The 22,701-nt window shown below is 29.8% G+C and overlaps 1 protein-coding gene across 1 annotated transcript in view; it reads right to left on the minus strand.

Annotated features, from left to right (window-relative positions):
- Positions 1 to 368: 368 nt before the first annotated feature.
- The window catches only part of LOC136985755 (interleukin enhancer-binding factor 2 homolog), a 44,823-nt gene continuing 22,490 nt past the window's right edge, over positions 369 to 22,701 (minus strand). Inside the window, exons 7-12 of the mRNA XM_067283102.1 lie at positions 19,450 to 19,566; positions 13,766 to 13,932; positions 7,719 to 7,780; positions 7,496 to 7,610; positions 5,545 to 5,635; positions 369 to 653 (exon numbers count right to left, since the gene is read on the minus strand). Coding sequence (XP_067139203.1) covers positions 496 to 653; positions 5,545 to 5,635; positions 7,496 to 7,610; positions 7,719 to 7,780; positions 13,766 to 13,932; positions 19,450 to 19,566 — 710 coding nt within the window. The 3' untranslated portion in view covers positions 369 to 495. The remainder of the gene's footprint in view (positions 654 to 5,544; positions 5,636 to 7,495; positions 7,611 to 7,718; positions 7,781 to 13,765; positions 13,933 to 19,449; positions 19,567 to 22,701) is intronic.

Consider the following 22,701-nt stretch of genomic DNA (forward strand, 5'->3'; position numbering starts at 1 on the left):
TGCAGCATCCAGTATTGTTTACATGGTAGACTTAAAAATCTGTAATTAATTATTGAATTACAAATTTTATAGTGTTCGGAATGTATAACTTTTAAATCCTAAATATCAGCTGAGTTTTTATTTGTTAATGTTTATGAGAAATTTTCTCATACTGTAGCAATTTTAAGTAAGATTTAAGTACTACTTTGTAATATTAACTTTCTTCATAAAATTAATCTAAAAATTTGTTATCAAGATGAGAAAAATTAAATTAATATTCTTATCTGAATATATTTGTGAATTTTGTTTTTCTTTAAATATAATAAACATGGAAAATATTAAATTTGTATATTGTAAATAAACACCCATGATTTTTTTGGAAACACAAAGCAAAGTAAAAATTATTTAATTGATCAATGCAGAAATGAATTGATACAATGTCTATGGATGATTGCAACATAATAAAAGTACATATATGAAATTAATATTTTATATTAATGAATTCAATTACAGAATTTATGTATCTTGCATATCCATAGAATCATCAGCACCTTCTTGTTCCATATCCTCAGCTGTTTCTTCTCCATCTTTCTTGTCAGGAGGCTTTTCATAAGCTTTGGTAAGTGGCGAAACAACAACACCATCCCAAACAGTCATATCATTTGCAATGTCAACTGAAAATAAATATTTAAATAAAAATATAATAATATATAATATATAATGTATTATATTTCAATTAAAATATATATATATATTCAGCTAATTTGAAAAAATATATATAAATGACTTTTCTTTATTACAATAAACATTTTTTTACAGGAGAGAGACTTATCTCCTTTTTATATTTGAATACAAATATCACTGTATAGTTTCACATACTCACAGGAAGCATTACAATATATTTTAAGTAAACTGAACTGAAAATTTTATGAATAACTTATTAATTATGTCTGTTGTTTATATATCAACCAATCATTCTTGTTGCATTGATTGATTTACAAAATTTTAACTTGAGTGTTTTTACTGACAAAAGTTAGCCAATATAAATTAAACAATGATATATTTAATATATTAATTTTTAGGCCTTACTTCCATTTTGTTCTTTAACATTTAAAAAAAAGTTATTTATGCAATATATTTAAAATCTTGACAAGCCAAACCATTCAACTTCTGTCGGTAGTCTAGAGATTGATTTAATTATAATATTTCAAAAATTTTATTGGACCGACATACCTTGGAGAATTTAGATGAATTACATAAAATTCTTTTGCATTATACCAATAACAGTTTTCTGTTGAGTTGAGTACATATTGTTTGTACATTGTTTATAGTGAAAATTTATTCATCTTAATTGTACTATCAACCTTTTTATGTTTATTCCTATGTTTATTACCATATAGTTAGATTCTGAGAGAATTTTTAAGATATCTACAAACTGTAGGTGAAAGACAGATTGAGCTAAGGAATTTTGATCATTACTTATTGATCAAGAAAATGCTTCTTTTATCAGTAGTATATTCATATTTCCAGTCATCTTCCACATTTCCAAATAATTTATATGAAATTTATATGACAATAAAATTTAATTTTTTTTCACTTTTTTACATTGTTTGAGCATTATCTGATAGAGAAATTTAATGTTTTCATCATTATTATATTTCAATCTGTAATAAAATTTAATTGATCGCTTTGGATAAAAAGGAAAAACCTGATATGTATTTGTCTCACAATGAAGTGTGTAACCAAGTACTATTCTTTCAACATTAAACAATCTACAAAGAAAAATTATATAAAATCTTTCTAAATCATTCAAAAAAAGATCTACACCCAATATTGGATTGACATAGTGTATTGACAAATTTATTAAAGAATTATATAACTTTATATGTAAGTTTAAATTAGAAATTTTTAATGAAGAATGTAAGTATATTAAATGATCCATTAACAGTTTAATTTTATCTCTTAGTCTATTTATATGACAATAAAAATTTCCATTTCAAGAACACATTACTCCTAAATAATTAATTTTATTTACTACTATCAAAAGTTGACTAAATAAATCATCTCACTTTCTGATATTTTTCATATTATTCCTAAATATTTTAGTTGTTGCTGTATTTATAGTCAAATGCAGAGTTTTCAAATAATTATGTAATACATTAATATTTCTCTGTAGTGCAAGCTTTGTTGGAGAAGAAGGAACTAAATCATCGGCATAAAGAATGTAATATGTCTATAAATGATTAAAGATTATAAATAAATTTGGCACTTGAGGTAGGCATTAGGCGCCATCTCTTATTAATGGATTAATATTATCAGGTTTGATGAGTGTTTATTTGAATGTAATATGTTTTATCAAAAATTTAAATTATTTCAGTTTCTTTTAAAAATATCTTTTTTCATTTTTATATGCTGAGTATAGATGAGTTAAGGAGATAGTGGTTCACCTTGAGGGATTCCTTGATTAAAAATAAATTTAGGAAATTCTTCTTTACCATAAACTATATTAACTCTGTATGTAGAAAATAATTTCAAAATTGAAACTGAAAATTTTTCTTCCAGATACTTTCTAAATTAGCTTTTTAACTAATGTTTGAACATGAAGTGAATCAAATGCAGCAAAAACTTTCTTGTGCTTTTTAAGATGTAGTTATATTATTGACAGTAGAAAAAATATTGCCATCTCAGTACCTTTGTTTTTAGTATATATAAATTGAAAATTAGATATCAAATTTTTCTTAGACAGCCATTTTTGAGATCTATTTGCAAGTATGGATGTAAAACATTTTCAAATAGTTGATAGTAAACCAACTGGTTGATAATTTTCAGGGTCATTTTTATCTCCTTTTTTTATAAATCATATATCAAACAAATGTAGTCAAAATATGATATTAAGAATGAATCTTTTTAAATTCATTTATTTATTTTTGCTCAGAATAGCTTGAGGTAATCCAAGACTTATGGAGTTGTGCAGTGTGCTACATGAAAGTGTCCAGATGAACATATTAAGTTACTTGAACATGTCCTCTTGGACATTTTGAGGCATGACACTGGAATACCTGAGAGTCAACTAGGGTCATACTACTGGACATATCAAACTAATGAAAGGCCAGATTATCAAGACTGTACTATATTATCAAAATAAAAAATAGGTGTGACTTACCAACATAAAAAAAATTAAACATTTAAATTATATAATAATGTAATAACAATCATTAGTATAATAAAAAGTTTATGAATAGGTAAGGAGAGCTGTTTTGCAGGAGACTAGATATGTTTTTAGCAGACCTGTATGTCAAACTATAATTTCTAGCAACAAACAATGTGGTGGTGGTGGCAGCACAACTTGGCATGCCATTATTTCAGAAGTATGATTTTCAACTTTCTGGTCATCCTTACATTTAAGCAAAACAATAAAAAATTTATACTATATAAAATAAATTAAATTACTAGTAAATTAAAACAAAATTATTGATATTTTTACAAATTCACATCTCCATAAAAACGAAATGAATTAAAATTGAAGTGTCCACAACCCTAATCTAATGAACATGACCTAATGTAATAAAATAAGTTGGGGATTTAAACACCAGGTAGTCAAGAGATTGATAAAACAAGAATTATTCTTACTTAGAAAAGAGAAACATTATCAATTACAGTTTTATTCCTCCATTGCTAGCTATATTCTGGCATTGTATAGAGGGATGGCCAGATGGCAGAGGCAGTTAAGGCATCAACCTACTGCTCTGGGCTTTCCAAGATTAAATTGGAACAGTCAAAAACCTCCAGGAATTTTTCAGGGGTGATCTGTCCTGGATATGTCAGGCTCTGTCCCTCGTCATCTAGCCACCATATTGTGGGTTTTGTCAGATCCACAATGACTTGATATAAAGGTCTTCCAATGCCACAGGACGAAGAGTAAAAAATGAAAAAAGAAAGCATTGTGTAGAAAGTTGCTCTTAAAATTAAATATTGCTTTGTGTTTAAGCATATTATCTCTCTATTTCCAAATGAAAAATCTTCATTTACAAAGCCTAATCAAAGGACAGGATACCATTTGTCTGTTCTACATGGGATTAAAGCTCTCATAGAATAATAAATTCAAAATAAAAAAAATCCTGGTCCCCCATCAGTTTTATATAGGACATAGAATGTTTGTCTCTCTGTTCTTAGTTATTTGTTGTTTAACTTGGACTCTGAGGAAACTATAGACTACCATAAAACCTGGACACCTTACCTTCTCCTGATTTGATCTCCTTGACACTTTGTGATAAACATAACAGTAAGCTAAAATAACCAAATTTGAAATATGGTTTCCATTTTAACATTTATCATTATTACTTTTTGGCTAGCCAATGCAGGACAAATCTGTTAGTTACTAATAAAACAAATGATTACAAACTGTACTAAAAATATAAATTTTAAACATATCTTAATAAATTTAAAATACTCAAAACATTTGATTATTCCTAAAAACTCATGGAACATTTTCATTTAGTTCAAGTTAAAATCCAGATAAAGAATTCGACCATACTGTGGAAAACCATATACATAAAAGTACAGAACAAAGAACACATTAGTAGTTCAGTCTGGAATGAATGGGTGGTCTTGATTTGGAACTATCCACTTCTAGTTTTCAGATAAAAAGCCTATCATGCATTTTATGCATTATGAATTTGGAAAGAATATAATGCATACAAACAGTAAAATTTGTAATGTATATGGGAAATATGCTCTTAAACTTCGAACATTTCAAACGTGGCTTAAAAAATTTCATTTGGAAATTTTGAACTAAAGGATACAAAAACATAAGGGGTGCCCAAAACATATTGATGAAGAAAAATTTCAGGAAGAAATTGTTAAAAATTGATTTTAAAAAACACACACACACACAAAAAAAAAAGCACTGAAAACATACAAGATTAATGCAAGAGCCAGAACAAGCAACAACTTGCAACAGATTGCATTTATGCAACAAACCTTTCCATTGCACATGAAATTTGAACTTTGAAACACTCTAAGTACAGGTATCACTGTATTCTGTTATATTTATGCCAGTGACTAGGTTTTCAAAGATCAGCAGTGCCATAAGTGAAAAAATAATGGTAGCAGCAGCAGGCACTGCACATGTCCAGTTTATAGTGATGGACAGTCAGTGAGCAATGTTGTAAGATCTGGCAATTTATTGTCATATTTGGCAATATTTCAAGTCTGTTGAGAATTTAGCAATGATTTTTCAATTTCATAAATTTTCTATAACATTGTAAATTTATTCAACATTTGTTAGTATTTTTCTTAAAAATAGGGCTGGAGTTGGATCAAACTACACAATTACAATTGCCTAGGACACAGATATGAAAGAAATCTATAAATTGATTTGTAAACTTTTATTTCTTTATACTGAATTTAAACAGTTAGTAAACAAAGTGAATATTCTCTAAACCAATATTTCATACTTTCATTTATTACTAACATCTGTAGAATATGTATAGAAACAAGTACTGGTATTGAATTGGATCTATCAACAAAATTAAGTATCATCTCTAATACAAATTATATACTTACTATTGCCTGTATCTTCCAATCCCAATATCTGCTTATAACCACCATGAACAAATACTCTTAATAAAGTTTGTGCAGTAAGACAAACCAAATCCTGAAAGAGAAGTTTTAATTCTTTTAATTAAGAAAAAGAACTTTATTGTCAATATTAATTTTCAACTTAACTATATAAAAACTAAGACCTAATAATGAATAAATTGAAATTGATACTAAATGATGATTGTATGTATGAAGTTCAATTTCAAAATATTATTTCTGAAGTGGCATAAGATAACCATTGTTTTAAGCCATAAATAATTAGTTTGGTTGCAAAGTTAAAAAAAAATTTAATTTTTGAACATTTATTGTTTATAATGTATTTTTTAATTATGTTGTCCAGTATTGATTTTACAGTTGTTGCTTTGTTTTTGTTTGTCATAATAAATTTTCTTATAAACAGAAAATATTTTACTTAATAGTTTGAATCATTATTATTATGATCAGTATCAAGATTACTATTTTTCTAAGATAGATTTCTTCCATTTTTATAAAAATGTTTCAAAAATAGTCACATTAAAATATTTTTCATATCTGTCCTCCTCAAACATTTGTTACTAGTTCTTTAACCATATCTTGAATAACACTATTGGTTAATTCAACAAAACCCATACTGAGAATCTCTTCTATTCTTTCTCATTAAATTCCATCTAACTTTCATTGCCATCAAAAAACATTATTATTTTTTGAATTTTAAAACTTTGAAGGTTCTGATTTATTTATTATTTCTGGCTATAATTATTGTTAATGATATTGTTTTCTTAAATTTCATTCTAGACAGTTGCAATGTTTTGTATAATATTTTTAAATAATTTGATTTCCTTATCTTATTAAATGTCTGTAGTATGGTTTATTAACAAAATTATTTTGTTAATAAACCATACTATATGATACAAATAGTTTTCTTTAACAATAGTGATCTTGAGCCAAAGATTGCATTACTATAGTAGTACTACAAGTACAATGCTAATTATAATTAGTATTGTAACATTACAATGTAGCATTTGATTGGTAAAAGCATAATCTGCAACTCCAAAGTGATGTTTATTATTATATATACCAAATAGAAGTTTTTGTTTTGAACCTTTTCTGGTGTCCACCTATAAAAATACTACAAATGACTGAAAATAGCATGATGTATTTGAGTATTTGTGTTAACCAGCACACACATGGCTAGAACCCCAACTTCCCCGTAGGCAATCATGGAAACAACCCACAAACATCAACCAACAGCCGTTCTCTAGGTCAAACAGTTGTGAACACTGTACTGTGTCTTGTTGCAGTTTGTGTTATATGGAAAAAAAATTACAAATTTAGAATTTATAAAGTAGTATTTTATAACCAAACATTTATTTTAAATTATTATATATTTTTGTGGTAGTTTTTCCATATAATACATTTTGGGGGTGAAATTTAAGTGGCAATTTATACATACTGATAGAAATGAAATCAAATACTTTATTTTTACTTAAATGAATATTAATTATCAATGACAAAAAAGGGGGGTTTTCTGAGCAGTAAATTCTGCTCAGAAAACCCCATTCTTTTTTATCATTAAAAAGATCAAGCATATAGTGTTATTATATAATAAAAATTTTGAAATATTTATTTTCAACATAACTTTATCAGTGTTTTGTAGCTTGTTAAAAATGGTGCATGAATATCATATGTGTGAAATGTAAATAATTACAAATTAAATTCTTGGTATTTTTACAATTTTTTAAAAGAAAGAACGAAAACAAATTGTTAGAATTTACTAATTCTGTCTTCAATAATCTCTTAGACATTGAAAATGATTCTTGAATTTTTGGACACTTGAATTATGTTAACACAACTGATATACACACATTGCAAATTATTTTAAAATGAACTATACTATATACAGTAAAGCAAGGTATTAAAAAAAATTAAATTTTACTTGTTGTTCTAAGGACATAACAGTATGAACTCTGATATTTCCATTTTCACAAGGATCTGGTATTCCAGCAGAACCAGGAAGAAATAAACCTGATGACATTAACTGAAAACATCGTCTAAATTCAAAAGGAAAAAATTAAAGATTTTAATAAACATAACAGATTTACAAATGGTTTTAATTATATTAATTAATTATTTATGATTGTTTACTTGTCAACTTTTACCTGAAAGCCAAATTCAGAGGAAGTGGTTGTCTACTTGGATGATGCATTATAGCATAATGTGCCTGTAATCAAATGATTGAAATTTTAGTAAAACAAGATTATTTCAATGCAGTTGAATTATGTTTTTAAACTGATTTTCTTATAATTTTTTATTATCACAGAAACGGTTTTCAAAGATATATTAGTTTTTCAAAAATATAAAACATCTATAATATGTGAGTTTGGATACTTGACTATCAAATAGAAATTTTTTTTTTGAGTTTTGCCAATTCTGCTGATTGGCAAAACTCTCAAAACTTTCATTATGCATAGCAAAAATGCAACGCGTAATGAGAAACATAAAAACCTTGAATACTCATTTGCAACAGATTTGAGGGATTACATTTTAAATTCCTCACTGGTGAAATAGTTTATTCCTTGCAAGTAAACATTTTTTTTTTATCACTTTACATCAGTGATCTTCAAATTTTTAACGATCTAAAATCCAGCTGAAATTTTCCCGGGATCCCGGAAATCCCGGGATATAATAAATTATTTTTAAAATATAAAAATATCTTGAAATCGAATGATATCATTATTTTTCATTTTTTAAAGTAATTTAAGTGTTCTACAACCTCCAAAATCGTATTAATAATGATGTGTAAAATATGTATTAAAAATACCTTTGAATTACGTAGAAAATTCACAAATAAAAAAAAATTTGTTAAAGTTTGTTCGAAACTGCTTATAACAAAAATTGCCTACGAATTGAGTTAAAAATTTAAAGAAAAAAACTGAACTTTGATCAAACTTCTAACTTAGAAAATGATATTTTTTATTTAAATAAAACATAATACAAATATTACTGTAAATTTTTATAATGAGATTTTAAGAAACAAAGATGGTCGATACTCCGATCACTCAATCTGGTTCTTAATTTGGTAATAAAAAGTCCTGCTGCCGAGAATGCCCTTTCTGATTCAATCGATGTGGGTGGAATCGTTTTTAACGCATTTAACAGAAGACAGATGATGTGTGTTTTTTCACCTGTAGCCTCAAAGATTTCTATTTCGTTCTCGAGACGCGTTTCAGTACTGCTTTTGTTGTCCACTTTTCTTGATCTGTCTATCTCAGCTTCTTTGATAGCAGCATCAAGCTTTTCAGCTAAAGTCATTGCAGATGAGCTTGCGACATCTGGTAGTTGATCTGTATCACCGGAAGTAGAATCAGTAGATACTTCAAAAAGACGATCTAACATCTGTTTTGCTGATAAAATTAACATGGTCTTGGTTGGTAAGGCTGGCAAACTTTTTTCACTTGGGAAAGTTGAAACTTTTCCATAATTCTTTCCACTATTGAGATATTGTATGAGGCCAGTCAGTTTTACATTTCTTCTCTCTGCTATGCGTCGAATAAACGACTCTTTTAGTCTTCTTGAAAAAGGTGTGTTTAGTTGATTTAACTCATTTATAATAAAAGAAAAAATACCTTCCGATGAAAGTAAAGTCGATCCTCTGTTGCCAAGCTTTTCTGCTCCAGCTTTTAATGGCTGCAGTGATGCCACGATGTCACGAATTACAGTAACTTCTTGTTTGTCAAGATCAAAATTGTCCGTATCTTTATTACAGTCAATGATTGCTTTCGATATGGATGATCTTATTTTAATAAATCGCTCTAACATGGCTAAAAGGCTATTCCATCGGGTTTTGGAATCCAGAAATAAGTGCAAATTTTTCCCATGTTCCTGTTCAACGTATTTTTGTAAGATGTTATTCTTTAAAGGTGATTTGCGAAAAAATTTTGCTATTTTTCTAACCTTATTAATGATTTGAGAACAGACTATTTCATTACCTAGTGTGTCATGTAATTCAAATGAAATATCTATATCGAAAGGATCTTCAGCCAAACGCTCACACAAAACACTTTCAAAATCAATACTATAACTAAAGTCTTCTTCATCTTTCTCAATATCATCATTGCGCTCTTCATCTTCAGTTTGAATTTCTTCAGAAAGAGGGACTGCTACTGAAGTGGTTGACTTTTGGTACAAAACATCACATACCGCTAAATGAATTCCGTGTGCATAACATAACTGATGCTCACATTCAATTAACCTTCCAAATTTCACCATTACAGCTGCACCATCAGTAACACAGGCTTAAATTAAATATAAATGCATTCCGGCATTCTGACAGTTTATGAGTTAATTATACTTTCTATTTGTAAAATTTCTTCAATCTTAACACAAAATAAGAAAAAAGTGAACTTTTAAAAAAATTGCGGGATTTCCCGGGATGAGAAAAATTTCCCGGGATATTTCCCGGGGTAAAAAAACAGCCGGGATCCGTTTTCAGAATCCCTTGCAAGTAAACATTTTTTTTTTATCACTTTACATCAGTGATCTTCAAATTTTTAACATCTAAAAAAATCTTCATGCCTGAGATATTATTTTTGTGGATCTCCAAGCAATGATGTTTAACCCTTTAATGGTAGATTTATCAATGGTTCCCTCTTCTCCCAGAGTGAGTTAGTTTTTAAACTAAGCACAGTTCATTTTCTGTCAGAACATAAATTAAGAATTGAGTCAAAGTGCTAGCAAGTCAATAATATTGTTTTGGGGACATCTACACTGATCACTTATCACTGCTGCAGCAATATCATTGCTGGCATAAAAATAATAAAAAAAATTGCACATGCTTGACTAAAAATGTAGCATTTATGGAAAAAAATTAGCATCCTGTCTTCCAATTTATGTTACTTAGTAAATTAAACTAGTGGAAAAAAGTTTTTTAGACCCATCAAGAGATCGCTCTAGCTGTCTGTAAGTGTACAAGTCACTGGTCTGTATGCTTATCTATCAGATTGAACAAAGAGTACAGTATAAAATGTTTAAGACAAATTATAACAATTTGTATTTTGAGAGAATTTAGATAACTTTATGAACTAACTATCAAAATCAAACCAGATGATAATCATTTTGTTACTTCAGTTTTCTGAAAAAGTATAATTATATTTGTTATATCCACATTCAATTAAAGAATCCTTACTATTATAAAATCTCATTGTTCAAAAGCTTAACAGAAACAATCTTTCTTTTCTCAATAAAAACTAAAGATTAAAAGAAGCATAATATAATTTATATATATAAAAACATCTCAAAACCTAATGATTATATTTTTATTAATTTAATTACGATTATTAAATTTAATAATTATTAGCAGTGATAATGTAACACGATTTAATCTGGTAATTGCTTGGGTTTAATATAATTTATTTAAAAAAATATAGCAAATATTTGATTTTAAAACCAAGACTAGTTGATAACATTGTCAGAAAAGCTTAGAATAACAAATAGAAATAAATGTTTCATAGAAAAAACAACAAAATATACTAAAACCATTTACCTTCTTTACAAAATTTTTTAAATAATTATAAAATTTAAATTTGTTTTATATTCTATTAACATTCTAAAATATTTGTATTTAATTTACATTTTTTGCATGATGACTAGTTTTATTTACTAAAAATATTTGCTTTTTCTCAACATCTTGTGCATGCTTTATTTATTAAGCAATATCAAAAGACAGTTGTCTGTTTTATTTCCTATTTTAAAATAGTTTTCCCAATTAATACATACAAAGTAATAATAAGAGATCTATTTATCATTATCAAGAAAGATAAAAATTAGATACTTATTACCACAGAAATCTAACAGATTAACCTACCACAAAACTCTCAACATTTATAGAATTCTGATATACCAGACCTTAAGACAAATTTATTTTTATTTAGGAAACAGACTTGAGGCTCAATGAATGTAGACAGGACTATTTTATTAAACAGAATTACTTCCATGCTATTAGGAAAAGTCTTAAAAAAATTAAGTCCATGAAATAAAATGGAATGAAATCTCCATAAATATGACAGAATTTACTTACATGGAACTTTCTGTTTAGAAGTACAAAGGAACTTTTAATAGCAAGTTTTACATTATTCTATAATTAATAATAAATATTTGCTATAAATAAAATCAGACTGAAGTTTGTCTAGCTTGATGTTTATTACATACAATTTTAATTGTTCTTTGACATATACATGCTTTCACTATTGCCAATCCATAAAATGAAATGCTAATATGAGAGAATACTAAAGTGATCCTTTGATTAATAAAACTTTTTATTGCCTTTCCTTAATTGGACCTTATCATAAAAATACATACATAATGAGAAATATTATAATAATATATTTAATTAATAATATTTTATAGTGAAAACCAGTTACTGATTAAAATAATTTCTTATAAATTACTTAAATTTTTAATATTTCAAACTGTAACTAACATACTTTATATAACTGTTTATTTAAATTTTAAGTGCAGAATCTATATAAAATACTTTCCAAAAACAATTATTTTAAACTATACTAAAATCAGTCCAAAAAAATTCAATTTAACAAAAACCTTTTTAAAATTTAATTTTAAACTTCTTTTTCACTTTCACTATAAAAACATTGAAAAAGCCAAGTAATGTTCAAAAACCAACTCAAGTTGACGATTCACAAACGTTTATATTTACAAAACAAAAATACAGAAAATAAATACACTGTAACACTTGATGACACTAAATAAGAGTTACAAACGACAATAATTCCGTCACAGGTCCGACGGACCGTGCAACTTCCTCTTACAAACGTATCAATCGCAGAACCTCAGAGTCCTATACAACCGCCAGTACGTTACAGTCCAATGTGAGTCCACACTTTTTGGGATTCAAACAGGAACCTTCGCCTTCAGCTTTCAAAAAACCTCGCACTTTCCAGGCTTTGAAAAAGGAATCTCACACTTTCGAGCTTTCAAAAAGAAACCTCTTTCCCACCGAAAGTTACTCCTTTTATACTGGTCTGTTTTATTTCCTATTTTACATACAAAGTAATTACATACAAAGTAATTTATACTGGTCGAAGTCCATGGCCGTCCTCCAATCAGCGCTGCGAAGTCTTCAGCTCACAGGCCCAACGTACGATATCGTCGACCAATAGTAGCTCTTTGATTTAAACCCAACGGCCATTATCCTAACCATCATTCTAATGGTCACTCTCCAACAGACTCCTCTCTAATGGCTATCAATTTGAACATATAAAATTATGTTACAACAGAAAAAGGCGGGAATCGCCTGTCTCGCGATTCCGACCACGACACCTCCACGGCCAAGGATCAAACTGAGCTTACTTAAGCCTGTTTGATCCACCAACAACACACAGCAATCTTACAAAGCCGAATGTCCAAATCTGTTGGACTGACCCTTTCATCCGGAACATCCGGGAAAGTTCACTCACACCTATGCACAGAGATGCCTGCGAAATCTGATACAGCGCAATCAGTTTGATACCCACACGCATTTTTACGATAGTCTTATGCGTACTTTGACTTCCCTAACCCATTCCCTGACTGATATCCTTTATTATTAGTAATCCAGATGTCCCACACCAAGGATGGGAGACATAGGGGAAAGTCCCTGGTTTGCGGATGTTCCCGTCTGCGATTGTATACTCGACATGTTCGCGGAGTTTCCTCCAATTCCCTGAAACTAGAGTCGGAAACAAATCCAACTCTGATGACGTAAGTTAGCTTAGGGTATTTCCTGAACCGGTCTACGTGGACCCATTTGGCTCTCCTGTTCGCTAGCTTCATTTGGTGGTTTTCCTCTTGCTCTCATTTTTCCACCACGGCGGGTTCCTCCCACCGACCATTGGACTTGTTCTCTCGGTACCCTTTCCCCACAAGTACTGTGTCCCCGATGCTAAACTCCGCTGGTCCCGCGAGTGTCATAAAGTGGGCCGGCGCACTTGCTAGCTGCTCGTACCAACTCAGGCTGTACGATATCACCGACCAATAGTAGCTCTTTGATTTAAACCCAATGGCCGTTATCCTAACCGTCGTTCTAACGGTTGCTCTCCAATGGCTATCAATTTGAACTTATAAAACTATGTTACAACACAAAAAGGTGGGAATCGCCCATCTCGCGATTCCGACCACGATAAGCCACGAGAAAAGATTTTGTATGTCTTACCAGTAAATCAATAATCCAAGGATTTAGAGGCTGAAATCCTTCAAAACGATTTCTCACGTCTCTCAACAATCTAATTAGAACTTTAATACTAGAATGATGAGCATTTTCTTCAAACCATCTAGAATGTCTAATTGATGCCAAATTATGTTGAAGAATTTTCTGTTCCACTGATTAAAAAATCAAAAGAAGAATTTTTATAAAAAAAATGTAAATTTAATATTTTCAATCAAATATATTAAATTGGTACATTAATTGTTTAATTAATATACCAATTTAATATATAAATTTGTATATAATATATATATATATATATTTATTATATATATACAAATAAATATAAATATAATTGCATAACATAAATATAAATAAATAATATAAAAAGTTGCTTAATTAAATAAACTTATACAATTTCAAAGAATTTTTTCTAATGTTGCTTAAACACTCAATTGTAAAAAAAATAAAATAACTACAATGTAGAGTAGAGCATCAATTATCCGAAATAATTTGGGATGGGTTGTTCGGATAACTGATCATGTACAAAAAAAATATATTACCTATCTCACGTTGAAATTTTTCTCCATGCATGTCGCTGTGTTGAATTTTCGTCGATGTTAAGCCTAATGAAAATTTTTTTTAAATAATAATTTTGGCTATTTTTGAAAAATAATAATGGCTATTGTATTGTTAAAAATTATTTCTTTATTTTGCATAAACAAAATAAATACCGTATTTACTTGGGTATAAAACAATCTCGCTTATAGGACGAGGTATGACTTTAGAGATAAAGAAAATTAGATTTATTAATACAGTTCTAATTTTATTTTGTTTAATCACAAATAAAATATTATCAAATGCACGTATTAAGACAAACAGCCATGTTTGCCTTAATATGTGATAAATGGAAAACAAAACCAAAACATTATAATGCGTATGACCAGAAAAAGTTTATTTTTAATGATTCAGAATGTGCTAATATTCATTAAAAATAATAATTTAACTAATATAAAATAACTACATTTACAGTGGGTGATCATATTATTAGAGCCACAACGTAAAAAATACATTTTTTCAACTTACACCAGAATAAAAGCATGAAACTAAGAAAAATGTCTAAATTTGTTTATTTACTTATTGATAAAATAAAAATACAAATCAGGTGTTTATATTTATATTTCTAGAACTAAAAATAAATGTAGAAAAATATGTTTAATGTTTTGTTGAACCGCCTTTTGCAGCAATCTCCACTTCAATTCTTCTAGGCATACTTTGTATGCATTTCAAGCAATTTTTTTTTATTTCTTCACTCCTGTGCCACACTTCTATTAAATGCTCTATCAATTGCCACTTGTTGGTGATAAGATCCTTGGAAACTTCTCTCTTTAGCAGCTCCCAAAGGTTTTCTATAGGATTAAGGTCTGGAGAGTTTCCATGTCATTTCAAAACCTCAATTTGTTTTCTTCCAGGTATTTTGTGACTTTTTTAGCCTTGTGGTAAGGAGTAGAATAATGCATAAACAAAAAGTCACCATTTGGATACCATTCCTCAACTTGGGGAAGCATCTTGGTGTCTAAGACCTTCATATATTGGTCTTGTCTCATTGTGCCCTCTACAACGTACAAGCGGCCAGTACCTTGGCTACTGATGACAGACCACACCATAATGCTTAGAGGGTGTTTTACTCTTCTTACTATACAGTCTTTGCGGTACTTCTCCCCAATTCCTCTCCTTATAAACTCTGATTTATCAGACAGAATCTGAATCGAAGACTCGTCAGAGAAACAAATATGAAAATAACAGCAGAGTCGTTAAAACCTTTAAAATATGATAAAAAAGGCATTTAATTTATAATTTGGTACAAAACCATAGATTTACCATTTCCCAATCTTGAACAGTCCAGTTTCTGTGATCTTTTGCCCATTGCAATCGCTTTGCCATCATAGTGGGCGTAAGCTGCAGCTTTTTTGTTGGACACCGACACGCAAGCCCAAGTTCTTTAAGATGATGATGAGTTGCCATTGGTGATATATTTATATTAGTATCCTAAATCTTTTTTACCAACAATTTCAGAAGTGTCTTTCTGTTCTCCATACAGATATTTCTTATTTGATGCTTATCTCTGGGTGTAGTAATTTTTTAATGTGGATTTAATTTCCCCTTTCGGTTCAAAATTAAATCAACATTAGTGTAGAGTTTATTCTTAATTCTATCAACAGAAGCCCTTGAAATGCTTGCAATTGATGCAATTTGTCTATTTGAATGCTCAGTATTTAAAATGAGTTTTAATTTCACTAATTTTCCTAGGGGTGAGGTCATTAACTTTCCCCATGACTAAAATAACCTAAAAATAATGAAAAGCTCATAATTGTAACAACTTTTATATAAAATGGTATTATAACATCATATTAAACATTAAACATTACATACCTTAACAACAATATTATCCCCACAACAAGTCAATAAAATGTTTTTAAAACACAAAAACTACAAATTAAGTAGATGGTAATCAAACTGCGACAAACTGTTGATTGACAGTGTTATTGCAAAATGGAGTGCTTTTAATGGTTATTGTTGCCAACGATAGAATAATCAACTAATTTGGAACATAAGTATCTGCTAGGACCAAAAAAATAGTAATAAGACTTGACTATGAATTTTGTATTGAAATGTTTACAGTATTACTGTTTATTTGTCAGTTTTAACAAGTGGCTCTAATAATATGATCAACCACTGGATAATCATTGCTAAGTGACCTGTATTTCATTAGTTTTTATAAATAAATAGAAACTATTTTCTGCAAACGAATGAGATACAACGTGGTTTTTAATTAATGGACATAGGATTAAACCAATAAACAAAGGAAAGTGTGCCTTAATTTGTTTACAGTAGGTGCCAACTTGCAATAAATAGACTGTAGAACTATAATGACAACATGAAGTATACACGATTCACAGAAATTATTGCAAAAGTGAAAAGAATCCTTCACTCGTGCGTATAGGATGACCTATGTTTTTGAAGCAGTAAAAAATAAATAAAAACCTCGTCTTGTATGCGAGTAAATACGGTATATTGAAAAATATAAAAACAAAAAAAATTATATTCCGGAAGTTAATCTAGTATCAAAAACGTTCCGATTCAACACGATACACATCCCGACACACAGTCCTCAGAAAAACATCACACAAAACAAACAAATGGAGAAAAAACCTCATTCATTCTTTCTTTTGTTTTTTTGATTAACTGATATGGAGTTTTCAGCACATATAGGTTCTATACTCTGAGAGAGCGAGATTATGAATGCTAGGCATCCGACGAGCTGGCCTTCTAGATGGAATGGCCATATGCACACCAGGAAGTCTTTTAAGGGAAACTGGCCCCTATTCAGACGTTACAGACATGAAGAAAACCTGGAACACTCCACATGGCCAGCCCATCCGAGCAAGGCACAAACCCACGACCAAACTCCCAGTGTTCAGAGACAGACTCTTGGCCAAAGCTTTGTTCCCATACTGGCGTGTCCTTAAGTACCCTCTCATGGTCATGCCAGTGCTGCCAGCTAAAACACGCACACCAACAAAAATAATATTGGAGTAACCCAAGGCATAGCCAAATACTGCAGAGCCACAGCACTAGTGGAAATTTGAATTTGCTGACTGGAATGCTTTCGGTTAACCGATGTTCCGGTTGATTGGTATTCGGATAATCGATACTCTACTGTATTCTGGTATCTTAAACTTGAATAAATAGCAGAAATTACTGTCGCATTGATCAATGAACTAAGAAATACCCATATAATATATTTGTAACATAAAAATTTATGATTATATCAAGCTAAAAAATATATTCTGAAAGAATTGAATTAATAAAATTTTTACTTCAGTGAAAATGTATACTCTTATAGTCAAGAAATAAATAATACGTAGACAATTTTTCTTTCTAACAAAATATTAGCAATTTTTCATCAGTTCAAAACTATTACACTGAAAATTTAAACTGTAACTTGATGCCATTATAAAAAAAAGCTAATTGAATTTACATACATAATAACAATTAAAAAAATAAATACTTAACAGGAACAATTTTGTAAAAATTCTAATTCACTTTTATCCAAAATTTATAATTAACAGTTTTAAGAAAATATAGAAATCTAAATGTGTGTTAGCAATAATAATGAAAAATATTCTTTATAATACTTTTTTATCATTACTACTAATGAAATTCTAAATTCTACTAAGATACTATAATTCTGTGTGTAATGGTCCACTATATATATATATATATATATAAGTGGTATGATCCAAAAGTTTGGGGAATGCAGTAATCTATGACAACAAAAGCATGTATTTGAAGTTATAGTGTATGAAATGAATTCTACCAAACCACCCCTACGTGTTCAGGTCTGTTTCACCCATGTCACTTGATTAAACCGCGAGTGCTGCTGTTTTCTTCTGGAGATAGTTACCTTTGTTCTGCGACATAATAAAAATGGAGTTTCAAGAACAGTGCTGCAGCATTAAATTTTTTCAGCGTTTAGGTAAAACACCTACGGAGACTTTAAAATTGCTAAGAAAGATGTATGGTGATTCTAGCATGGCAAAATCGAAGGTGTACGAATGGCATTGGCATTTTAAAGAGGGCCGAGAATCCATCGCAGATGAACGTTCCGGCTGACCTTCAACTTCACGAAACGCGGAAAATGTTGAGTTGGTCTCTCAATGTGTTTGCAAAGATCATCGCCTAACCCTTCAAAAAAATCGCCGAGGCTACTCACTTATCAAAACTAGTTGCCAGCGTATTTTAATGAAAAATCTTAATATGCATCGAGTGTCTCAGAATATTGTCCCTCGGCTTTTGACTTCTGAACAAAAGAAAGAATGAACGAGAATATCGGGTGATTTAATCGACAAAGCTGATAAGGATCCAGCTTTTTTGAACCACATCATAATGGGTGATGAAACGTGGTGTTATTTATTAGATATCCAATCAAAACGTGCTTCTTCAACATGGAAATCACCCTCCTCACCGCGATCGAAGAAATTCCGGCAGGATCGGAGCAAAGGGAAAGTCATGATGGAGGTATTTTTTGATTCTCAAGGAATTGTTCATTCAGAATTCATTCCCGAAGGCAGAACAGTAAACAATGAGCGTTATCTAGACATTTTACGTCATTTGAGGAAATCCATTCGTTGTAAATGGCTGCAGATCTGGCGAAGTGGAGACTGGTACCTTCTGCACGACAACGCACCTGCACATCGGTCCCAAATGGTCACACAGTTTCTCGCCAAAACTCAAATTAATGTGCTTCCACACCCTGCCTATTCACCGGACTTTGCCCCGTGTGATTTTTATTTGTTTCCATCAATGAAAAAGCATTTGCAGGGATGCCATTTTGTCATCAGATGAGGTGAGAGCAGCATCACAGGAGGCCTTACGGGAGGTTTCAAAAAATGGCTTCCAGCAGTGCTTCCAGAAGTTATACGAGTGCTGGCAAAAGTGTATCGTCGCCCAAGGCGATTACTTTGAAGATGGTTGTGCATCGGCAATATAAACTTTTTAAGGTAAGGAATTTTATGCCAATTTCCCGAACTTTTGGATCATACTACATATATATAATTTCATTTTGCATATTATACAAATTTAAATAAGAAAGATATTAGTTTAAATTCTAATTATTTTTCATCACTTACAATGTAATTCTGGATCAAGTTTTCTCAAATTCTGTGGGATAGTTGTTATTAATACCTTGACAGTTGCCTCGGATGAACTGATTTCAAAACCACTTTCATTTGTAGCCATACTTAAAACTGTTCATAATAAACAATACTTTGAAAAATCTAATTTTAGAATAAATTAAACATTTTAATTTTTTTAAATATTTAAATTTATTACATTAATTTTATAATAAAGCATTAAAAAATAAGTCTAATGGTCTTAACTGATAACATTTCAGCTAATTGTTTTTCAGCAACATTAATTTTATTAAAATAAAATTTCCTTCAAAAACTTTTAATTATAATAATGTACAAGGTAGGACTACCTTGTACATTATTATAATTAAAAGTTTTCTTTCCTGTCCCCTAAAGTCCCTGTGCAGTTTTATAGTTCTATAAATAAAGATGTACAAGTGTTAAAACTATACAGTAAATAATTTTTGAGAGCCTAACTTTTGAAATTTTTTTACGTAATATTTTTATCAACATAGAACTAATTTATTTCATTTACAAATTCCATTAGTGACTGCAAATGGTGACAATTGAAGAGAAAGTAAACTGTGTGCCTTAGCTTGCAGAATTAAAGTTAATAACAGCCATTAGTCTCAAGTAATATTTACTGCTCAGTTTTAACATTTATACATCTTTAGTGATTAAAATATAAAATTTCACAAGGACTTTAGGACCATCCTGTGTATCTTTATAAAGTATTTCTTTAGACTATAAAATAAAAATAATCCAGAAATCCAATATTAGATGTATCAATTTTTCAGATATTTCCAATAAAATTTTATATAAAAAAACAGTACATTTTCATTAATTTTTATTTCATTATCATCAAAAATGTAATTTTACTGTACAATACTTTAAAATAAAATCAAAGTCAAAAAGCCATAATATAAAGCTAACAGCTTCTAAACTAATAAAATTAACAGACAGACAAACTTTTTAGGAGTTAAATAATTAAAAGACTAACTTCTAAAAAGACAGTTTACTAATTTTATACAGTACTATACAGCAGACTTATAAGACATACACCTTTTTCTACGTAAGGGCCGCATTTCAAAACTTTTGAACTGACGCGGGCCGCACACAAGAGAAAAGAGGGGGTACTGTCGGTAAATCACAATTCTTTATTCATATATAATTATAAATTAGCATAGGTATACTTAATATAGCTTCTGGCACTGATCTAAACGTAATATATCGGAAATATTTAGCCAAATATTAGTCACCGCTAGTTTTAAATTCGTTTCCATTTGTCTGTAAGTCGGTTTCTTGTTTTAATTTTTACTAAACTCATTGCAAAAAAAAAACTATTCACAAATATAAGTTGTAGAAAATAACGTTTGAATTTTTGTTCAATATCTCATTAAGCTGGGAAATTGATATATTTATTCATATTTTATGTCACGCGGGCCGCAAAAATATTACTACGGGCCGCATGCGGCCCGAGGGCCGCGCGTTGCCCATCCCTGCTATACAGCATACTTATAAGACATACACCTAAATTGAAAAAAAATCAATAACTTATTAACTTTGTTACAACAGTATCTGTTTGGAAACTTAAATTAATAAAAACAAATTTTTAACCAATCAAATAAAATAGATTTCTTTAAAATTTTCTTTCAAAAACAACTATAACAATAGAGCTATAGGGACAAAAAGTTAAATATAAGAGCAAAATAGAGCATAAGACTGCTAAGAAGTATACATACATCTCTGATAAAGTTCAATGAAGTAGGAATAGTCAATCACTGCTGACTCTTTATACTTCATAGAACAAAAAACACAGTAGGCAAAATGGAAATTATCCAAAAGAACATCCAGTAAGCCAGACAAAAAAATAAACAAGAGGGGACTAGTTGGACTCCCATAACTACATAAAAAGGAACCTTGGCTTCCTTAACTTTACAAAAGGAGTGCCTCATGTCCTCTTACAAAAGGAGTCCTTGAAACAAGTTTTGATTGATTTTAAACCTTCATCCTCAGAACAAAATTGCCTCCTCATCTGTTTCTAGGCAAAATTAGAGACAATTAATTAGATACCAAATTCAATCCCAATCATAGATGTTAGCTAATTTCAGGATTTTAAATCAGACAGTGTATATACTTCTCATTGACAGGAACAAACAAACATGTTTGTTCCTGTATCATGGCTGAATGTGTACAGTCCCATTAAAAGAATATGTGAGAACCAGGGACTCTGGAATAACCCTGTTCCACATTCAAGATGGAAATGTAAAAAGAAAGATTGGAAAAATCTCTAAGAGTCCTGACACCAGTTAAGATAAATTTAACCATGTCCTAATTTGCAATATTGACTTTCTGAGTAGAAAAAGTATGTTAAAAATTTGCCAGAATTTTTAGGAGGGTTTAAGTTAAATCATTGGTAATGTGGAAAACGTGAAAATTGTGGGCCAATGATGGCATTAGGCACTAATCAAATCACACAAAAATATATCATAGAAATAAACATCTAAAATATAAATGATTCTAAAACGGAAATAAGATGAATGATAATCTATTTCCTAATGCTTTTCTGAGAGAGAGAGTTTACAAAATTCATAGTACCTGTAAGACATCCATATTAGACATGGAGAGTTAAAAGTTCTTGAGAATGAGTAAAAGTAGAGAACTGGGGAGAGGAATGAGAGCATTGGCTAATCGCAATGGCAAAAATGCTAATGAAAAGTGGGTTTGAAGGTGATTTCTCACCTTTTATATGAAAATTCCATCCAATCAGATTAGAAATAAACCCTCCATGCTTCCAAATAAACCACTCCACGCTCTCTGTCATGCAGTCTCATGGACAGAGTGTGAGACATCTCACACTAACTAATATTTTTACAGGAACTGAATTGTTTTCCTCCAGTTGAAAAGAAAGTTCCTATTTCAACTTTACTAAATTTTATGATAAATAAATTTCTATCAAAAATTTGTAACAAAAATTCATTATTTAAAATTGACGATTTAAATCATTAACCCTCAGATTCTCACAAATACATAATTTTTCAAAATTATTTAGGGAGCAGTGTTAAAAGTTCAATGCAGCAGGATATCTGCAGAACTCAAACTTTTGCATATAAAACTTAATATATAAACACTGTGCAAAATAACAAGATGAAATCAATTGGGAAGCTTTAATATTGAAATATATTATAGTTAATTAAACTTATCACAATTTTTATATGCATGCAAGTAATCTATTCTTATTACTGTATAAGA

This window comes from Centruroides vittatus, unplaced genomic scaffold (genome assembly GCF_030686945.1).
Source record: "Centruroides vittatus isolate TY-2023 unplaced genomic scaffold, ASM3068694v2 contig_976, whole genome shotgun sequence".
Lineage (NCBI taxonomy): Eukaryota > Metazoa > Arthropoda > Arachnida > Scorpiones > Buthidae > Centruroides > Centruroides vittatus.